This window comes from Branchiostoma lanceolatum, chromosome 1, assembly GCF_035083965.1.
Source record: "Branchiostoma lanceolatum isolate klBraLanc5 chromosome 1, klBraLanc5.hap2, whole genome shotgun sequence".
Lineage (NCBI taxonomy): Eukaryota > Metazoa > Chordata > Leptocardii > Amphioxiformes > Branchiostomatidae > Branchiostoma > Branchiostoma lanceolatum.
In genome coordinates this window covers 10,711,653-10,733,496 of record NC_089722.1, presented here as the reverse complement: position 1 = coordinate 10,733,496, position 21,844 = coordinate 10,711,653, and the positions used below count along the sequence as shown (strand labels likewise).

General features: G+C 38.2%; 2 protein-coding genes across 6 annotated transcripts in view; one reads left to right on the top strand and one right to left on the bottom strand.

Annotated features, from left to right (window-relative positions):
- Positions 1-21,404, top strand: part of LOC136433249 (uncharacterized) — a 29,622-nt gene extending 8,218 nt beyond the window's left edge. Inside the window, exons 10-21 of one of the 3 annotated variants that reach the window (XM_066425266.1) lie at positions 245-425; positions 834-923; positions 1,368-1,445; positions 1,636-1,696; positions 15,485-15,632; positions 15,793-15,919; positions 17,005-17,195; positions 17,746-17,905; positions 18,067-18,141; positions 18,696-18,866; positions 19,064-19,177; positions 20,250-21,404. In XM_066425266.1, the coding sequence (XP_066281363.1) occupies positions 245-425; positions 834-923; positions 1,368-1,445; positions 1,636-1,696; positions 15,485-15,632; positions 15,793-15,919; positions 17,005-17,195; positions 17,746-17,905; positions 18,067-18,141; positions 18,696-18,866; positions 19,064-19,177; positions 20,250-20,638 (1,785 nt within the window). In that variant the 3' untranslated portion in view covers positions 20,639-21,404. Of the gene's footprint in view, positions 1-244; positions 426-833; positions 924-1,367; positions 1,446-1,635; positions 1,697-2,199; positions 2,263-2,899; positions 3,085-3,373; positions 3,565-4,251; positions 6,729-15,484; positions 15,633-15,792; positions 15,920-17,004; positions 17,196-17,745; positions 17,906-18,066; positions 18,142-18,695; positions 18,867-19,063; positions 19,178-20,249 lie in introns of those variants that run through there. The other 2 variants (XM_066425275.1, XM_066425284.1) reach the window with 2 other exon arrangements.
- The window catches only part of LOC136433266 (uncharacterized), a 48,325-nt gene that overhangs the window by 15,581 nt on the left and 10,900 nt on the right, over positions 1-21,844 (bottom strand). The window lies entirely within an intron of this gene.

Sequence of the window (21,844 nt, the reverse complement as noted above, 5' to 3'; positions counted from 1 at the left end):
TTTTCATTTTCATTACACTGCACTGTGAAATTTTGCTACCGTGAAGCTAAAGTGAATTACAGTAGATCTTATTCTACCATTCCTTACTAACATTCCATCTAAAATTTGACTCTTCGTACCTTAAACAATGTTAGTTGTTGCATTGCTTTGATTCTGCATTGAGGTTGAGTTTAGATATTTTAGTTCCTTTGCTAATTGCAGTTTTGTTAAGTGCTTGAAACATTACTTTCTGGCATTATTTCAGGTTAAGTACAGCACAAGGAGACTAAGTGGTTATGGGCTGACAGATGGAGAGGGTACAGAGAGACTATGGTCTGCTCTCCGCCCATTTTCCAGGATGACTAAGGAGATGAGTCCTGACCACAGAGTTGACAAACTCACGGACGCTTTACGGCATTATTCAAGACGTAAAGTTGTTGACATTGGTGTGTCATCCTGTTTTTTAATTCACTTTGTTGTAATTTGTTTTATCAATTAGTTAAGATAAACTTGTACATGTACTTGCACCACAATGCCATGTCTACTTGCCGTTAAAGTATGTCAAACAGGCGTATGTTTGGTGTACATACTTTTTTGTGCATACTTTCAAGTCAAGTCCAATGCATGGAATGTTAGATTATAATTGGACTTGAAACAATAGATGTCTTTTGATTACCCAGGCACGCACAAGTATGTGAGAATATAGTTAGATTGATTTTTAAAGTAAGTGTAAAAAAAAGACATTTGTTTTGTCTGGAGAGATATGAAAAGTATGTTGTGGGCAGATAAAGCCAACTTCAAGGTTGGGTACATGTATTTAGATTTGATCTTTACTGATTCTGACTGTGTTGCAGATGTTTCTCTTGACTTGAAACTAGACAAGGCCATCAAGGCAGAGAAAATTGCTGAAGACAACCTTCAACAGGCCAAAATAGAGGCAGGAGGTAAAACAAGTATTTATGTGAAGGGTTTAAAATGCTCTCCAAGCAGAGGAGTGGGTCCAGCTGTATTTTATGTGTGGGATGGCGACATAAAGACAACTGGACAAAATAGAAAACCAGACAAAAAAAATCACTTAAAAAGCCCTCTGTTTTGAGAGCTTACTGAAAAGATATGTAACCTGCAATTTAACTACCTGAAATAAGTTAGTCTTGGCAATACTTTCTAATCGCATGTGGACAAAAACAGAATTTAAGTATTTCAAACCTATTGTAATAGCTTTTTATTGTTGTTAACGTTTGAATTCAGGGCTTGTAAGTTCTATGTTCTAAGAACAAAGATATTGGGCTTTATTATAACAATCATCTTTAATTTGCAAGTCATGCTTCTGAAACCCTGTCTTCATTTGCCCAAATTATTCCATAACGTTGACCTCTCATGTTCTCTAGGAACTTTTACTGATGAGGATGTCAAGGCATGGCAGGAGATGGAGAAGGTTGTGATGGCAAGGAGAAAGACAACATCAAGTAAGTGACTTTATATGATAACTTTAAGCTTTGATTACATGTGCTTGCATTGAGAATTGGATTTTGTTTGCTTGAATAGATAGAGATTTTCATTGTGCCATAAAAGATCTATCTTGTTGAAATTAGGCCATGCGGGATCTTATTGATTTAATAGGTGTCACTGAACTGAATGACTCTTTTCTGTTGTCAGCATCAAGCCCTAAATGGAAGAAAGACTACGTAGCCAAGTTGGTTCGGTATGATGCACTCGGGTATGTTATTTATTAACTTTTTTCACCTGCCAAATTGCCCTTTGCTTATATAGTGGATACCTATAAAGTTCAACACTGCTTTGTCAGTGGACTTTATGCATTTGCCAGGTTTAACAAGCTGATTTGCTACTAATAAGCAATTTTGTATGTTTTGACAGCTTTGATCCCTTGCATAGACCCATGCCGTTGTTCTATGTGGTGCACATCAGGGGGATCTGCCTGCATATTGGCTCTCAACATAGTTTTACTAGAAATTTTTTTTTTTAGCTGTCCGAAGGCAATTTCACAACTTTTTTGTGACTTGATGCCTTTGCACAAATCCTTGTCAGTTTATTTTGGACTATAGTGTTCAAAATTAGACAAAGGGCGGGTTATGGTGTTAGGCTGCAATGGTCTATTAGCTGGCGTCTGGACTCTACTGCAGTAGCATGTCACAATATGAATTGCCATATTTCATTTATGGCATATGAACACTCAAAATCGTAATCCTTCCAACACTGCAGGAAGAAGATCTCACAGTGTCAAGATGACTCAGCACTCGCAGTTCATCATTCTGCCTTTGTGAAGTATGTCTTACTTCAGGTTCTTTACACGAAGACTGTCTGCATTATACTAGTACTTAGTTTTTATAGATCTTGGGTTTTTAAAATTAATTACTACGTTTGTGACTTGTACATTTTATTTAGTCTTTTTGTCCACATGTGATATTTCTTTTCTCATACATCATCTAGTAAAATGCATTGAGGTTATTGACCAGTTGAATCTTAGTAGCTCTTTACTTGTACATCTTTCATTGTAAAGGAAATTATGCAGTTACTGAAAGGGTAGCCATGCAGAACTGTGATAGAACATTTTTAGTTCGTTCTCATTTAAATGTACACATTTTGTAATCTCCGTTACCGTTAGAAGTAAGACGTTCCTGACATTAAGATATGCCACATATAAGGTACCAAACTGCCGTTTTTAAAAGCTAGAAAAGTTTTAAGTCGTCACAAAAACTACAGTTTGACATCTTATATGTGGCATATCCTAATGCCAGGAACGCCTTTTTTTTTAAGCGGTAACGGATATTACAAAATGTGTACATTTAAATGAGAACGAGCGATTTAAAAGAACATATGCTCATCTCTCCTCAACATTTGAAAAGGGTAGAATGTGCTCATCTCTCATCAACATCTTTCGTCTTAATATAAATATCTACAGGCTGGAGACATCCCTGAAAGCAGTGGAACACAAACGCAAGATCCAAAGATGGCGCAGCGATGATGAGCAGTACGTTTCTGCCATGGAAGACTTGGACCAGGACGAGAGATCACGTCTTTTGGAAGAGATGAGAAGTGCATCCTACATGAGGGCTTTCTTAATCTCATTGAAACAACGCTATCCTGGTAAGTATCTTTATGTCATAGTTTGTTGGCGTTTTTTTAAGTGCATAGCTTTTCTGTATTGCCCTTATATTGGGTGCAGCTTGAAAATTCCTCTGCATTGGTAAAAGGAGTTAAGAACAAAAAGATTGGACTTCCTAAAGTTTTCCCTGTACAGCATTAGCCTTTGTCAGGAAATGTTGACAAAATGATGAAAACACAGATGCTATTAATGATCAATAGTTGTCAATAGTGAATATCAAATTTTATCAGTACATTTTCAAGTAAGAAGAGCCTTAATTTTTTCTTTCAGATGGTCAAAAAATTGCTTTGAAGCTATCAAAGCAACTGACATCAGCAAGTAAGAAGCTGGCCAAAACCATCCAGACATACAACAGCATACAGTGGGAACTAAAGAATCCTGAATTCCCCGAAACTGTGGCCTTTGATGATGCTAAGGACCCAGCATGGGACACCTACCAGGCAGTGGATGGAGTTTCAATGGTGAGAGAATCCCTTTAGCACTGTAGCTGTGCTTGTCTGCCAATTTGTGGGTCCATATATTTCTTTCTACATATCAGTGAAATACAAGCTCATATATAAGTATTAGGGAATTTTTTAAAAACCTATACAAATAAAAAGCATTAATTGTATAAAGCTAAATTGAAAAGGAATACCTTTAAGGATACTTAAAACCTTGTCACTGACTCTAGAAACTAAACTGTCTCATGTTAAAGATTCAGCTGTGTATCCACTTAAATTTAAATTTGTACCACATCATACTATTGTGGCTATTACACCGCCGTGTCAATCTATCAATGGCTTCTTGAGTTTTGCTATTAACCTACGTACAGCTGTATACATACACAATTCTGAAAATATGACCTTCGTGAAGGTGAAATAATGCATGTAGTGATTTGTATGCTGATTATCAGTGTTCATGAGGATGGGACTAGGTGAAGGTGAAGCATGTAAATTTTCTAGATATTGTAGTGAATATAACTGAAAGTATATTTTCAGAGAATATTTTGGAATATAGTATATCCTCATTAAATCGACATACATTTATGCCAGTTACTACCGAGAGATCATTTAGGAAGGCACTTTTATGCAAGAGATTTAATTGAGAATTGAATTTGTTTCTTATATTTCTTTATCTGATATATTGTTTCCATTCCTACTCTACAACAGTGTGAACCTGGTCTTCCATATAGTGTGAAACGAAAAGCCATTGATGCTGTGAACCTGAAGGAGCGGGCCTCTGAAGAGCAGGAGATGGTAAAGACAGAGATGCTACGCGTCATGCAACATCTTCTTGCTCAGCACCACATTACTGAGGATGAGAAGGATAGATGCACGGAAAACTCCAACGCAGCAGGGCAGGCTCTACTCACACAACACATCATCAGGATAGAGCAAAGGCTGAATAGATTTTGCCAGCGCTTCAGGAAGTACATCCCAGACCTGCCTTTTCCCCCATCAGGTCATATCCAGTATGCATCTCACTCGCACGAGTCAGATTCTAACACCCCGTCATTTGATGACGTGATTGATGATGAGGACATGGAAAACTCTACTGATGAGGAGGAAGATTCTAGTGATGAGGAGGAAGAAGATTCTACTGATGATGAGGAGGAAGAAGATTCTACTGATGATGAGGAGGAAGAAGATTCTACTGATGAGGAGGAGGAAGGATCCACAAATGATACAAATGAAATGGACATTGAAGCCTGTGGTTAGGTGTATAGAATTGTATGCTGTCTCTGTGAAGGGGATTTATTTGGTAATTATCTTAGCCTCACCCCAAAATAAGGTGCACAACTCAGATTTCTGGGCATAATTATACATAGTTTAGTATAACGTTTTTTATCGGCATCCTCCAAATTTCAAATTTTTGATTACTTTCCAGTTGACTTTGAAAATCAGTGGGTAAGTGAGAAAAAAGATAAGTGAAATCTACGAAGACTTTGTGGATTCCCTTTGTATTTCAACTAGAGAGAAGTGGGTATCTGACTGTCAGCAGTAAGTTGATCCGCACACCTCGGTATGCAGCTCCATTGTCCATTTCCCCCCTTTTCTCTCACCTAACGTTATTGTGTGTGGCCTGCAGAGGAAAGACCACAATGATTTGAATTTTGGTAGACATATATAAAAGGCTAGTTATGGCCGAAATTTGAGTTGTGCCCTTATGTCCTACAGATTACCTCTTGCATAATATTCAATTTTTTCAAAGAATGACTTTGAGTAAAAAAACAGACTTGAGTGTCACTAGCAAGGTGGAATTGTATGGCTTACTAGTATGTCAAGAGTAACTGTTGTTCCCAATCCCGTGGTTGAGGGTCATTTTAGAGCAAGTTGCCTGTGGTTTACAGTTGTTCGGCACAGTTAGCTACTTTTCGGCCATGTCAGACGAATGTTTCATAATGTTTGGAGGTGGTTGTGAAATGGTTGTTTTTGGGCAACATAAAACTAGCCTAAAACTGGTCAGACTGTGCCCAATCAACTGCTATCCTTGGCTTGAGTTTGTCAGGCAAAGGTTCTGAATGTGTACCACTCTTTTCTCAGTGCCCAGACAGTAATGGTATGATTCTGCATTATGGTGGTTAACTTAGAGCTGCTGTTGCAGCTGGTTCAAAGGCCATTAAGAGTGTTTTTCTTAGCAGCAGATTCTGATTCAGTTAAACATCTATAGAGATCTCTGTATAACACATTACTTGGTTAACAAGGCTGTGATATATCCCCATGATTTCTGGCAGTGCCGCTGTTTAGATGTACAAACTGCTAGTTGTAATGGACCCTAGCTCGTTTTCAAATGCCATTAAGGTCATGTATTTTATCTACCTCAAGTCCTGTGCAACAACTGTCTTTAAAGCAGTATATTGAACAAAGGAACAATCGACCCAGATAAAAAGGTAAGGTTAAGTGGTCAAACCTCATACTGAAGACAAAGCATGAAGTTTTTTGGTTAGCTAATATGCTATGTGGGGTTGCTACGTCTCATGTATTATCTTTTAAGGAAACGGAATATCACATGTTCTCAAAATGTTAATGTCAGATATAATGCACAAGCTGTAAATAATGTACAATAGATGTACTGGAAGTAGATCTGCGAGGTTTGTAAAGTCAACTTGATACAAAAGGCCCTCTTTGAAATACAAAAGGCCCTCTTTTTAACTGGAATAATTTTAGTGTTATAGAATAACCAAAACATTCTTTATTCTGTAGTGCATATAATCTGTCAAAAGTCAAATGATATCGGTCTATTCTATATAGCTGTATTACAGCACAATGCTCATTTTTGTATATGCCTGCATTATCCTGATGTCCTAAGCCCTGTGTCAGTATTCTTCTTGTTTCTAGTACTTGCAATTTTGCTTTCATTTTGTGTCAACATGTAGGTTACCTAATCTTTTCACGTCTGAAATTCATGAGTTTCCCTTATTTGCTCAATGTATTATATCAAGAATAAGGCTAATTAAGTACAAACACAAAGTATGAAAGTCTTTAAAATATGTGCATTTCTTTTGTTAGTAGATAATTCTTGACACATTGTACTTGATTCATGTAACCTATGTTTATTTTGCTGCTGTCAAATTTCCATGAAGTAAGCTCAAGGCTTTCTATGAAATAAACGTGGTCCGAGAAAATAAAATCTTCCGAAGTTTAAATTTGTAGAACTGTAAGTTGTCATCATTATGCTAGTTGATTTCTTAGTTTGCAACTTTCAACGTAGGTAACAGTATTACATGAAGATTATGCCCATATAACAATGCAAATGGTAATACCTGTTGCTGTAAATAATCAAAATAGATTTTTTGAAACTTGTGCATTTGTTCAAAGAGGATGTCATTGAGTCTGTCCAGACATGCCGGTCACAGAAATGTACATTTTGATGAAATAAATTCTAGGGGGGACCCCCAGAAGGAAAATTCATTTTTTTTAAATTTCGATGACGGTGATGGATTTGCTCAAGGAGGATGTCATTGAGTCTGTCCAGACATGCCGGTCACAGAAATGTACATTTTGATGAAATAAATTCTAGGGGGACCCCCCCAGAAGGAAAATTCAATTTTTTTGAAATTTTGATGACGGTGCTGGATTTGCTCAAGGAGGATGTCATTGAGTCTGTCCAGACATGCCGGTCACAGAAATGTACATTTTGATGAAATAAGTTCCTGGGGGGCCCCCCCAGAAGGAAAATTCAATTTTTTTGAAATTTTGATGACGGTGCTGGATTTGCTCAAGGAGGATGTCATTGAGTCTGTCCAGACATGCCGGTCACAGAAATGTACATTTTGATGAAATAAATTCTAGGGGGGCCCCCCAGAAGGAAAATTCAATTTTTTTGAAATTTTGATGACGGTGCTGGATTTGCTCAAGGAGGATGTCATTGAGTCTGTCCAGACATGCCGGTCACAGAAATGTACATTTTGATGAAATAAATTCTAGGGGAACCCCCCCAGAGGGAAAATTCAATTTTTTTTAAATTTCGATGACGGTGCTGGATTTGCTCAAGGAGGATGTCATTGAGTCTGTCCAGACATGCCGGTCACAGAAATGTACATTTTGATGAAATAAATTCTAGGGGAACCCCCCCAGAGGGAAAATTCAATTTTTTTTAAATTTCGATGACGGTGCTGGATTTGCTCAAGGAGGATGTCATTGAGTCTGTCCAGACATGCCGGTCACAGAAATGTACATTTTGATGAAATAAATTCTAGGGGGGCCCCCCCAGAAGGAAAATTCAATTTTTTTGAAATTTTGATGACGGTGCTGGATTTGCTCAAGGAGGATGTCATTGAGTCTGTCCAGACATGCCGGTCACAGAAATGTACATTTTGATGAAATAAATTCTAGGGGGACCCCCCCAGAAGGAAAATTCAATTTGTTTTAAATTTCGATGACGGTGCTGGATTTGCTCAAGGAGGATGTCATTGAGTCTGTCCAGACATGCCGGTCACAGAAATGTACATTTTGATGAAATAAATTCTAGGGGGACCCCCCCAGAGGGAAAATTCAATTTTTTTGAAATTTCGATGACGGTGCTGGATTTGCTCAAGGAGGATATCATTGAGTCTGTCCAGACATGCCGGTCACAGAAATGTACATTTTGATGAAATAAATTCTAGGGGGGACCCCCAGAGGGAAACTTCAATTTCGATGATGGTGGTGGATTTACCCCAGAAAGAATATCTTTGAGTATGTCTTGACATGCCGGTCACAGATATGAACATTTTGATGAAATAAATTCTATGGTGTTCAGATTAGCTATCTGATACCTGTCGAGTATTCTGTGCACGGTTTTACGAAAACCTGCGGAGTTATGGTTAATGCTTCATGTCTCAACGCTTGTAATTACGCAGAAACAATTCATCTTCTTCTTGTCATCCTGACGGACGTTCAGTTCAACGTACGCGTCGGTTAGCTTAGAAACAATTAACTAGATGATAATTCAGGCTTTTAGCATAGCAATTCATTAAACGACTTCAAAAGCTTTGTGAGTACCTAGGCCACCTTACAACCTCTGTATGCCAGGTTTAACGGTATTCTGGGTTGGTTCACGGTGGTTGGTTTGAACCGAAAGTCCGTTTTACCTTCACTAAAAAGAAGGGAGTAATATTTCTCGATGAAGCTTTCATACAAGTAGGTATTAGCCCACGGGCATGAACTTGCAATAAACTTCTTCTATGTTAATGTGATATTGGTAACTTTGTTGTTTCATTGTTCTATTCATCATCAGTTCGAAATCGATCTGAAGTGCAAAGACGAAAAGCCCGACATTACAAAAATGATGTCGGATAGTGATTTGTAATTACATTGTGAAATAGTCATCATTCATATAAGTCTGCTAAGAACGTTACGGTGGTAGCACCTATATATTTCTTGCTCGGTGTACATGTTTGCACATGAAACGTGACATGAAAAGCCAAGAGGTTTCATGTCACCATAAAGCAAAGCTGCGTTTCAACCGCTATATTTCACATAAGAATTTTGGTCGATTTGAACCGCCCGTGACCCAAGTCCATTTTTCTTTATAATATACATAAGGGAGTGATAATTTTCAATAAGATTTTTACAACGATAGGCTACTATCCTGATCTATCCTTCCTTTTTGTAGTTTTACTTTTCCGTCACTCTTATTGAGGATACACGCAATTTATATATCTTTAATTTCGACCGCAAAACAAGTGTAGAGCAACCGTGGCGCTGTTACTAGTGTATCACTGGTGTCTATTACCGAGTTTGAACCTTTTATTCATCAATGATGATCTAGAAAATTCGAAAAAAATCGTATTTTGATATTCCATTGGTCCAATGGTCTTTTGAATTAGTTTGATTAAGTATATTAACCAAAAAACTACGATTTAGTATGTCCTATCGATAGTGAACGGAACTGCACCAAAATGGCGCCCATGGAATGTTATTGGCGCTAATGGAATGTGTTATTGGCGTCTTCTACAGACATCTAGGCATCAAATATATAATCTACTCATAGTAGAAACTAGATAAAAATCACATTGTGATATTTCATATGTTCAACAGCTATTTTAGTGCGTTTGATTGAATATACTTGCGAACAACCTCAGTTTTTATTTTTCCTAGCGACAAAGCTAAGAACTGCATAGGCAGTTCAGTTGTATTGCTACCTGGGTGCTTGGAATCAATATTTTGAAGTATCTTAGTGATCTCTGCGACGGAAATAGTATGCAAAAATATACCAGACAAATGTGAAAGAATTCATTTTTCTTCTAAACGTGAGATACATCAAACAACTTCGATGTCCTGTATAATGTTACTTATCCAAAAACATTGCAAATTAAAAACAAGAGTTCCATGACTAGCCTGAGTACCAACCTCCGTAGTGACCGCTGGCTCAAAAAGATTCGCTTGCTAATCCGTGGTTAGCAAGCGAATTTTTTTGAGGCAGCGGTCACTACGGAGGTTGGTACTCAGGCTATTCCACGACCTCATATCTCCAAGAACAATTCTATACATGCAAATTACTTGTACATTTGCATAATATATGCCTAGTCATAAACACCTTTTCTAACTTACACATGTTGCAATATTGACAGTCCTATAATTTTACAATTAATTATCAATGAATTATGGTGTTTTTGTATTGATCATGCAAATTAGGAATTTATTTGCATAATTGGTATCTGTTGATGCTCCACTTTCCAGAAATTACATATGTTACATGAATTTGAGTCTGATAATGGAAAACACTGCAGATATAGATTTTCCTCATTAGCTATGTAAATTAAGTCACAATTAGCATAATTTGCACTTCATTGTGTATATCTCTATCTAAGCTTCATGCATACTAGATATCATGGAAATCCGTTGTTCCTTTGTTTAGTTATTCTCCTGAGAAGATTTTCACAAAAACGCCCCTGCAGTTCCAGAGGAAGTTGCTAGGGGGCCGAAACCTACACCACTTCTTTATTACATCACAAGCTATCCACCACCCAAAAATCATGTCCACAGCACGTCCAGGTCAAAAGACACCAAAAATTGAAGTTCTGCTGCAGTACCAAAGTCACATACCAGGGGGCCCAAAATCGACCTTGAACTTCGGCTTCACAACACCTGCCCACATACCAAATATCATCGTAATCCATCAAGAGGTTCCTGAGTTATGCTGACTACAGTAGTGCGGAAACACAAACAGACAAACAAACACACACACAGACACACCCAAAACTATATCTCCATTTTCCATGGAGATAATATATCTCCATTTTCCATGGAGATAACTATATGCATATTGCGGGTTGGTTTTGACTAGGGGCCCTTGCATGGTTTTGAGTATCGTAGGTAATAATAGTTAACTTGGGAAGTTTTTAAAAGCACCTGACTCCTCTTCATTTAAACAACTTGATGATGACTGTTTACCTGTCCTAAAAATCATGGACTTAAACACCAAAAGCATATGTTATATTCAAAGATCACAAGATTATTCATTTGAATGGAGCAGGAGAATAAAGCTTGACAAAATAAATCCTATATCAACAACTGTACATGTCTACTTGGAAAAGAGGCCAACATCTTCTTTTGCAACTAGTTACTGTTTATGATACTTTATGTTTGTAGTTGATAACGTATTTGTATACATATGTGGAACATTGGTAACTTACACTCGTAAATTATGCAATAAACTGATATGGAAAGATTAAGCAATCCAGATTATCTAGTTTGTATCAACATGAAACAAAGGGAACATTAAGGCTTGTTAACCAACAGCTACCCTCATCATCACGTACTTGTTACAATAAAGCAAGACTCATATTACGGTAGCATCCTTTTCAGGGCTCCCGGGCGGCGCCGGCGTTTATTTTTTAGGAGAGCGCGGATTCGGTGCGGGGGGGATACAGCCCCACCCCCCCAGCGAAAGAACCTAGCCCCGATAAGTTGAAAATCGCGAATCAGCGCTCCCCCAGAAGATGTCACTGGTGACGCAGAAGTTCCGCTGTAGTTCCGTAGACAACCACTAGGAGGCCCAATATCGAATTTGACCTTTGTTTTTCATCCATGAACCATAAAGATCCACCTACAGCCTCTAGAATTATGCTTCCACAGACAGATGCACATACATATACACACAAACAACACTGAAAGTATAAAATGTCTTGGCAAAGGTAACTAGGTAAAGGTGTGGAAAGCACATTCAAAAGCCTCGGGGGGACGTTTTCCCCATCAAGTTCTAAGTGGTTGATAACCTCATTGATCCAGCAAGGCGCTGTACTCTGAAAGGTGTCAATTCTAATACGATGTCGCCTTTCTTCTATGCCAGGTATAGCGCTGTTGCAGCATTATCAAAGCAGTAAGGCTATTCTCCAAGCAGATGTTTCGGTCGGTTCTAACGACCCCCACAAGATAGATATTTTAGAGTTTGGGGGTCTGGCATCCAGGCTAAGTACTCTAGCTAGTAATGTCCGGGATCATCAAAGGGTCCTCTTTCTTCACTGTCAACAAAACAGAACAACCTCTTTCTGATGGGAGTCTGAAATCAGTGCAATCATGTCTGTACTAACCAACCTCCCTGTACATAAATCAAACGCGCTAATGCCACTAACACACTGTGGCACCACTTGCTAATCAGAAACAGACTGAAGACTCTATCCTGCCCTACCCAACCCCCCACCCTAAAAATAGACTGTCCGGAGATTCGCACCCCCACGAAAAAAAACTTAAAACAGTCCACATTAGCCATAGCAATACGCTCAGGGACAGGTTTGGTCAGAACAAGGAGGATTTCTCATACCGTCGGCCGGTTTTACTTAGGACAACATCAATACATTTGTTTTCTGATTGGCTGACAGCTAGTAGCAAGTTTCCGCGCCTTGGTTTAGAAGTAGGGGTGCATCAAAGATCTCGTGAGGGACGTCGACGAGGGCCGGCCACGAGGGTCCAGCTAGCTCGGCGGAAGAGAAAAAGTATGCAGGACGACATGAACCAGGTTGACCACGTCAATGTCCCAAAGCCCAAGTAAGTTTTATAATTTACTCGATGAGAAAGACAGGGATTTGTATGATTTAAATCATCCCACCGTTATGATAACCAAGGAGGTTAACTCCTTGTGATAACCTACTCTCCAAGCAGATTTTTGTCGGGCTTTAATCTACAACGTTCTTGTCGGGTCTCTGATAGAAAATAACTATCATAGTGGAAAGCCCGCCAAAAACACATAAAACACGTTAAAAAAACAGCCGAAACCACTCATCTGCTTGGAGAGTATAAAAACCAACAACAGTAACGTCTTTAATATGATTTTTGACGGCTAGAATCATACTCTCTCAGCAGAAGAAGGGTCCGGCTGTGTTTTTTTACGTGTTTTAAGCGTTTTGTCGAGTTTTCTATTTTGTCTCGTTTTCTTTATGTCGCCAATTCACAGTTCTCGCCTCTACTCTAGCTGGCATTTACATTCCATTATCATGATTATGGAGGCATGCAGTTCGTAGCGATTCGCACCTTGCCTTTTAGCGTGTCACATCTTTGATCTTTTGTGACAAGTTCCGACGTTTTTGTTTACATTTAATATCCAATGAGATATTTTATCTAGCCTGGATGCCAGACCCCCAGACTCTAAAATATCTATCGTGTGGCAATATCTACATATTTTAGAGTTTGGGGGCCTGGCATCCAGGCTACTATACACACTGTCAGCCATATGCCTTGTCGCTCACTAGCTGACTATAGACAACCAGCCGTGGTAGTTGACACATACGTTTCAATACTGACAATAGGGACCACGTGACCCAAACACCTTGTCATTCTCAACAATTTACATCCTCTGTCTACATGCCATAGCCGCGTTTGTGTCAAATACAAATTGTCACGCACGGTTGTCCGTTTCTACTCTGATATTTTGATACAAAAAGTACAGACTATCTACGGGGCGGTGCCGGAGGGCAAGACACTGAAGCTAGGGCCCGGGCGGCTAAACTAAAGCACTCTCCACCAGGCCTGCGAATGAAACCCTCCATGGCCAAAGTTAGCCTGGGTGCCATCCTATTTCTACCGGGGCTCCTATACTCGCTTCCCTCAAAAAATAGAGGGAAGCGAGTGTAGGAGCCCCGGTAGAAATAGGATGGCACCCAGGCTAGGCCAAAGTCCCACTGGACTAGCCTTCCCGTGGGGGCGTATGGATAGTAGCATTAAAGAGGAATAATTTGCCAGTGGAGTCTGAGTCAACGGCGAGGGTCAAGAAGAGTAGGAAGAAGGCCGAAATACACATATCATTCTCTAAATGTAAATGTTGCTCAGTTTTTTTTTCGTTGGACTTGGAGAACAGTTTATATCATATATGCAGCTGACTCTTGTACATTTCAAGATTCCCCTAGAGGGTCGTTTTGAGATAAGACCCGGCGAGAAAAAATGACCTGCTCTCCAGGGGACTTCCTGGCAAACACCATGCCACTATCCAGACCCCTTGAGAGAGTACTCTTCAAAGACCTTCAAGCAATGGAGTGGGTCCGACGTATTTTGCCCCCATCCCCAGTCCACAATCAACTTAGACTTATAAGAGACACGAAGGTGTAATCTGATTTGTAATATTATACACACTGTGTATGTATAGATATTATACACAGGGCTCGAAATACCGGGTGCATGTGCAGATTTGTGCACCCACAATTGGAGCTGTGCACCTACTTTTTGACTGTAGTTGCACTGGTGCACCTAGGTATTTTTGTACACTATAGGGTAAATGTACTATTGTACACTACTATACAGTATATTCTTAAAATGTAGCTATCAGAAAAATGTGATATAACCTTTTGTTGTACTGTATTTGATGTATTACTTGTTCAAAATTTTGAAGTAAGCTATAGAATTACAGTTTGAAGTTCTTAAGAGATGAAACAAATCAAAGGAGCGAGTAGAAACAGAAGTGATGAAGGCCGAGTCGCGTTTAAACTTTGTAATGCTGTTTTGCTTACATTCAACTTTATTTTATGTGGCACACCCAAAAATAGCCTCTACCAGGCTCCGTGGATCGCTGGGAAAATAGTAGAAATTGTCCAAATAGAGTGAATAGTATGCCAGGGGTAGTCAGCTATACAGAGGTCAATAGGCGACCCTCTATATAGCTGACTTAACCCTTAGCATATTATAAACTCTATTTTCCCAGCGATCTGCGTAGCCTGGTAGAGGCTACACCCAAAATTCTTTATGTGCACCTATTTTTTTGGGGTTGGGTGCACCAGCGCACCTATGTTCAAAAATGTATTTCGAGCCCTGATACTGTCATACATGTATACAACATGTCTAATGATATACCATGACTATGAGTCCAATAAATGAGAAAAATCAATTAAGGTGTCACAATGTCATATATTTGTCATACATTGAGATTGCGATTCCAGTAGATCGGCGATTGTCCTAGGACAGATCATGATCAAAGTTTGACCTAGGACAGACTGAGATCAGGATCTCAGGTATCTGTATCTGTATCAATATAGTATAGCCGGTATAACCGCCATTAGGCGTACCACACCAGCTAGGACAATCAGTAGTTCTACTAGTACAGATTGTCATCACAATCTGTCCTAGGACACACTATGATCCAAACCCAAATGATGCTACGGTAAAGGAAACAGTAGTATTCTTTAGAAATATATTTTTATTTAGTATTCACCATTGCTGCAAACCTACTATTATGATAACTTAAAATCAACTACATGTACACCCAAGGCTACAAGACATGTCACTTCTACAAAGTTAACTAATTAAAAAGTACTAAATAGTTGTGAAAAGGGTGATTTGTCTGAAAAATGTACAAAATAGACGTTATAACAGTCAGAATACCTTTGATATGTATATACCGATAAGATATGCTTAGAGATAACCCAATATACATATAAAATGTACATAAGACATAATTCTCACCTGTCAATGTTTATGATTCTGTTCAATTCAGAAAAAGGCCTAGGACCGACATGAGAGAACACACAGGCACCCTGGTCGACCTATGGAACCAGGGCATGACACAGTACCGCTCAGAAGAGGGCAAGCGTTTGGTGGACCATGCTGTTATGCTGACTGGGCTTCGGATCAAGGTTATCAAGGTTAGTAGTGATGACCCATAGATTATTTCTTTGCCACAGCTGATCTTTTCAGACTGCATACATGTAGCGGACAGGTCTCTGGCCTCTGAGTACATACTAAATGTATGTGTAGAGCAAGAAGTTAAAAATTCTTATATTGTTTACATGGTTATTTTCCCAGGATTGGATAGACAACAGGAAAAAAAAGGTCGTCATGCAACAAACAGCCAAAACACCAAAAGCAAAATCGAGAGTATCACAAAGGAAGCAATCAGGCTTCAGCTGCTTCTTTCGTGAAAAGATGAAAGGTATGTTTATAACTTACTTAGTCTGAAAATGCTCATGTAAAAATGTACTTTACACTATAAACAGTTAATCAAACTTTATTGCACAATTGAAACAGGTACAGGTATGCCAAGTTCTTAGACAGTACTAAATATCAATACTTTGCTAATAACAGTACTAGGGAGTTCTATATACCTTAATATTAAACACTATGCTATTCCATCTGAGTGATACATGGATTACATGATACTAATACACACCGACATACAAGAATAAAAGACACATAGACAGGTTTGTGGCAGAAATTGATCTAGCTGAGGTAACAAAGTATCTTGGCTCCAAATGGAGTAAGAGAATCTCTATCTCGGGGGTATAGGTATATCTCAAGATATAATAAGTGAGAAATGAAAAATGGAAGTTACCAAAAACAATAATAAGTTTATTGCAAATTCCTGCCCGGGGGCTAATTGCACACAACATACATAAAATACATGTAACAGGGTAAAAAATAGATATAAAAGAGGCTAGACTAGACTAGACTATACAAACATACTCGTCTATAACTAGTGACTAGTGAAGGGTTTGACTTCTCTTTTGTAAGCAATGGAAGACGTAATGTCCCACCTTTTCTATAATTTGTGGGTTTTTGGTAGTTTAAAGAAGAATGGTCTTTTCTTTGTCTGTAAGCTTAGAAAAATTCGGATAGATTTTAGTGGTCTGAATAGACAACTCATTTCGTGCAATATCATGGAATGAACAGTTTGAAATAAAGCGAATTTCGTCTTCCACGGCATTTGTACTGCAATACTTACAAAGTCTTTCGTATATAGGTAATTTTCTATACCGACCTCTTTCTATTTCAAGAGGATGGGCACTGACTCTAATTTTACTAATGGCCGAGCGTAGGTCAAAATCTGCAAGATTAAGATATCCCTCTATGTTGTACATGGTTTTACATTTTGCATAAAATCTTAACTTACCGCTGTCGGTTACCAAAGAGAAAAACTTACACATTCACTGTTGATATAAAAAAATAGTGTTCATTCTAACCACTGTATGAGCATCATAAGTTTAATTTTTAAAAAGATCTATCTTGGACCACTGTTAGGTCCTGCCACAACATCCACAAACAAGGAAAGGTTTGAAGCTATTCATGATGACTGGAAAGCCCTGGACAAAGATACAAAGGAACACTACGAGGAACAGGCTGATCAGATCAAGGCAGTGACGATAAAGGACCTGTCAGAAGAAGGAAAGATAACCCACAGCCATCGTCTGATCAATCAACTGCACAGTCTGGTTAGTGACGTAATAGTACTATATATAATTATGATTATCCTGAAACTTGGTACATGTATTTTGAAAAGAAATTGTCATTACGGCATCATCTAATTTGTTTTTTGAGCAGACCAGAAGTCTTTTCAAGGTGGTTTTCTGTTTTACTGCTGTTGTCATGTTGTGTTACACTTAATGTTTTGCACATTTGGTGAAACTATGGCTTGCTTGCTTGAGGGAAAAAAATACCACATACAAGAATACTAGTAGCCTACAGGAAGTTAAAGTGTCTTAACAAATTGAATGATCAGATTTTATTCATCTTAGAATGAACTTTTGGGGTAAAAGATAACAGCTGGTAGGTCATGGATTCAAGATGATGTAAGTTCTTTATAAGAGTGTCTACATTTTGATGAGATGAATTAATTACAAAAAGAACTTTAAGAAGTACTAAACATGAAGGTAATCTTCTGTTTAGTACTACTTTTTGTAATTCACCCATCAGTTCAAGTATGTTGAACTTGTTTGGTTGAAGTTGTAATAGAATAAGATAGATAAATGAATTCCATTTCAGTCAGAAGACTTCAAGGACTGTGGGCTGGAGATGGCTGTGATGCTGTACTCCCCAACTCCCTCTCCAGGAGGAGTGCAGTTTGCTGGCACCCAAAGAGGCAGACAGTACCTTTCAGAGAGGGCCGGCAATCTGCACTTTGACTTCCTTACAGCCATGAATGGTATTATGTTTAATAATCAATCTTTCCTTTGCCTGAAACCAATATAATTTACAGACTGATTTAGGAATAGATAGTTACCTGCTATGTGTGTATTTTTGCAATTTTCAAGAGCTTTGATATGATAATACATCGAAAGTGTTTATGCAATCATTCTTTTTCAGATGGAAATACCAGCACTAGCAAAAGCTTGGGTGACATTCAAAAAGAAGTCAGGGCTGTGCTGAATGAGAAATATGGTAGGTTTGCTTACTAACTACATGCTGCAAATGTTTGGGGTACTTTTTTCTCTTAATTTTGTGCCCTTATTAACCTGACTAGCCTGCTCTTTATACAAATAGTTTTTCCTAATTCCCTTACCAAATAGTCAATGGTTTCCAATTACAATCATCTCGATCTAGGATGGTCAGCAGGCATCTTATGGGCAATGGGTCATTACACCATGCATACACATTTTTGTAAGTTGTATATGCAGTAACACAGTGTGATGCAGTAATTTACATTGTTCAGTGGTCGTTCAGAATCTGTATGTTTTTTCTGTAGAGCCTCATGATTACCAGTTCCACCTGCTGTTCTTCACTCTTATAAATCCATTTCATTTTTACAGTATTTTAGCATCCAATTTTACTCAAAAGCTAAAAACGTAGAGCGCTAGCGTCATAACATACACAATTGTGAATGGCTCGTTATTTTTGGATACTGCTCAGTGTGTTAAGGGGTATCAACAAGATAAAAACAAACTGTGTGCTACATGAATTACATCTGACATCTGAATTATTTCCCAAACTTTCAGCTGCTGCAACCAACACGAACAAGAAATTTCCATACAAGGATTATGAAGCAGGAAAGGCGCCATTGGTGGTTCATGGGATGCCGGAAGGAGTGAAAGTCATCCATATTGCGTCAATGAAGATGTGTGACTTGCAGCGCATCCTGCAGGAAAAAGAAAAAATTGAGATAGAAAGTAAGTTGCTTATGGCATTGATGCAGTAATTGTCAAACCCTTAACATGCTTGTCCTACTGGTATGCTATGTGTTGGATGGGCATTTTCTCTTGATATGCTATGTAAAGGATATGAATAAATATATCAAACAACTTTGGGGAAATTATGCATGTGACTGTTGAAGGGCATCTTGAAAATATTCTATTTTTTTACTTAGTGCTACCAACAGACAACATGGATACGGACCAGGTGGAGGAACACCGCCAGCCTTTGGACAACATGAGTCTGGACCTGGTGGAGGAAGAAAGCCAGGCAACTGACAATGGTGAAGGTAAGGGACCAATGTTACAATGTCACATAATTAATGACTTTATCATAGCTCTGAGAATCGACAAAGAACTGAAGTTCTGATAAAAGGACATGTTGTCATTCTACAACAATGTTCAGTAGTTCTGTGTAATGTGATCCTTCAGCTGTCCAAGACTGTAAATGAATGGATATTGGAAAGGCGGCTATAGTATAAGCACAATTCAATCATGCAAATACAATGAATGACTAGAGCACTAAAAATCCTTGTTCTTCAGAAGCTTTTGATAATGAGCTAAGGAGGGATATTCAGCCTATACGTGCATTTGACAGACATTTACAATGAAGTCACCATGTTTGTCCCACGCTTGCTTGACACAAGTAAAGAAAAGTATGATCTGCAGTCAGTTTAACCAACACGGAGCAGTTCTTGAAATTCATGTGACAAAGGAAAACTGTCAGTCTGGGGTTCACTGCATTATAAACATTCAATCTTCCTAAGACTAGTACAAGTTTCAAACCTTGAACCGCCATAAATAGTTTAGATAACAAAGAAAGTTCTTATGTCAGCTACTTTAAAAGTATCTCTTAGAAATTATGAAATATGATGTGGTGAATTACATGACAACAGTGGCTCATGGTGTTTCCATATATATGTTGTTATCATATCATACATTACATTATATAGATAGTGCTTTCTTGTAGTTTGAAATGGAACATTGTACAGCCTAGAACCTAATCATTGTATAGCATTGAACCTTCCTGTAGCTTTTAGTAGTTTGATATAAGTAGCCAGTAGCATTTTATCTTTGCCTTACATTGTACCTGTTACAATCGTTGTGCAATAAACTTTGACTTGACTTGACTATCCTCCTGAATCTATATATTTTGTTGTGTCACTGGATGCATTTTATTGATTTGCATAAATGATCATAAATTATGTCATTCTTTATTGATAATAGCAACAGGCTTATACATCATACACTTAAATGTGTGGACTAAAAACGACTAAAATGACTAAAAATGGATGATTCTTGGTATAGAAAATACATTTGAGATTTACGATGATATTGATAAATAATGTTTTCTTGTTACAGGACAGGGTTACAGGATGCTGCAGGGGGTTCAAGCTACATTACAACACGCTATGACTACTAGCTCATCAGCACAACAGGAGCTGGCTACAGTAATAGAAGCAGCAGAAGAGGAGGATACAAGTACGGTTATAAGAAAGAGGAAACGAAAAGGATCCGGAAAGGGGAATGGAAAGAGTAAGGGTAATGGAAAGGGGAAGGGTAAAAGAAAGGGGAAAGCAAGCTTAAGTGGACAGGGAGATCTTTTCTTTGTTGAAAAACTCCTAGACAAAAGGGAGATGGCAGGAGTAACCAAGTACTATGTCAAGTGGAAGGACTACCCCTATGATCAGTGCACATGGGAGCCTGAAGCTAATATTTCACAGGAAATGAGGGATACTTATGACAGTTAGTTTGAATACTACATACATGTATTGGAGTGTTAATGAAGTAAGGTCTTATAGTTGTATTGCTTTGCTTCCTGTTTTGTTTTTTAGCATTTTCTTAGACATTTCTTGCATATTTCCGAAACATTTGGCCAGGTTCAGGTCAACAAATTGAATTTAGCTTTCTGCACATTTTATTGACAGTAGATATAGATCTAAATGCATCTACTATAGAAATATGATATTTTCTTCCAGATTAAATGGGATACTGTATATGGTTTGCAAGGCTCTAAGGTGTGCATGTAGTTCTTTTTTTCGCTTAATGATCTTAAGTTTTTTTAAAATGGCATTTGTTAATTATTCGGATATATCACTGTTTATGCATAATCATTGTTCCATTCCATCCGATAATGCCTGACAATATTTAACTTCTATACACTTGCTTGAATAACTTCACAGCAAACCATCTGTGGGTAAATCCTACATAATCATGCTACAGTAGCTTTTAAACTGTCTATGTGACCGGAGCTTATTTTTTGGCAGCCACTCGGCCTTACTATAGCACTTACCTGTAGTAATTTTTTTATTCTAGGATTCTTCTTAATAAACTATGATATGAATAAGATTTTGATTGTTTTTCTGGTTAAGATTTGTTTATTTGTCCAGTCAGACATTTGAAAACATGTAAGTTTATAAAATAGGAATGTTGTCACGTGTGCAGTATTTTACTTCAAGAAAGGTCCCATAGTGAAGTGAAGATGATGTAATAAAATTGTGCAGAGCCCTCAGAGAATATGTGAGCAAACTTTTTTCTTTGATACAATACACTAATCCAAGGAAAGTTTACAAACTTGTTATCTGTCTAAGTGACAAACAAGCACCTATTCAGACTGATCAGCTCATAACATTCAATTTGGTGTGTCATAACTCTACAATTGATATAGAAATGTAAAAAAATACAACTTAGACATTGTAGAGACACATGCAGGCAACACCAGCCTGTATTGACATGACCCCTTACTAGTTTGCTACTGTTTTGAAAGCACCATAATGAGGACTGTCAGAAAACTTAAAATTGAAAGTAGGCAATGGGCTAGACAATGGGCATGCCTTTTTTGTGTATCACTATGACACAAATTCATTTCAAAACAGATGATAGTATATTTCAATGATTGTGAGTCAGGGTGCGTGTGTGTATGAATGTGGGTAATGTAAAATGTGTGGGTGGGTGCT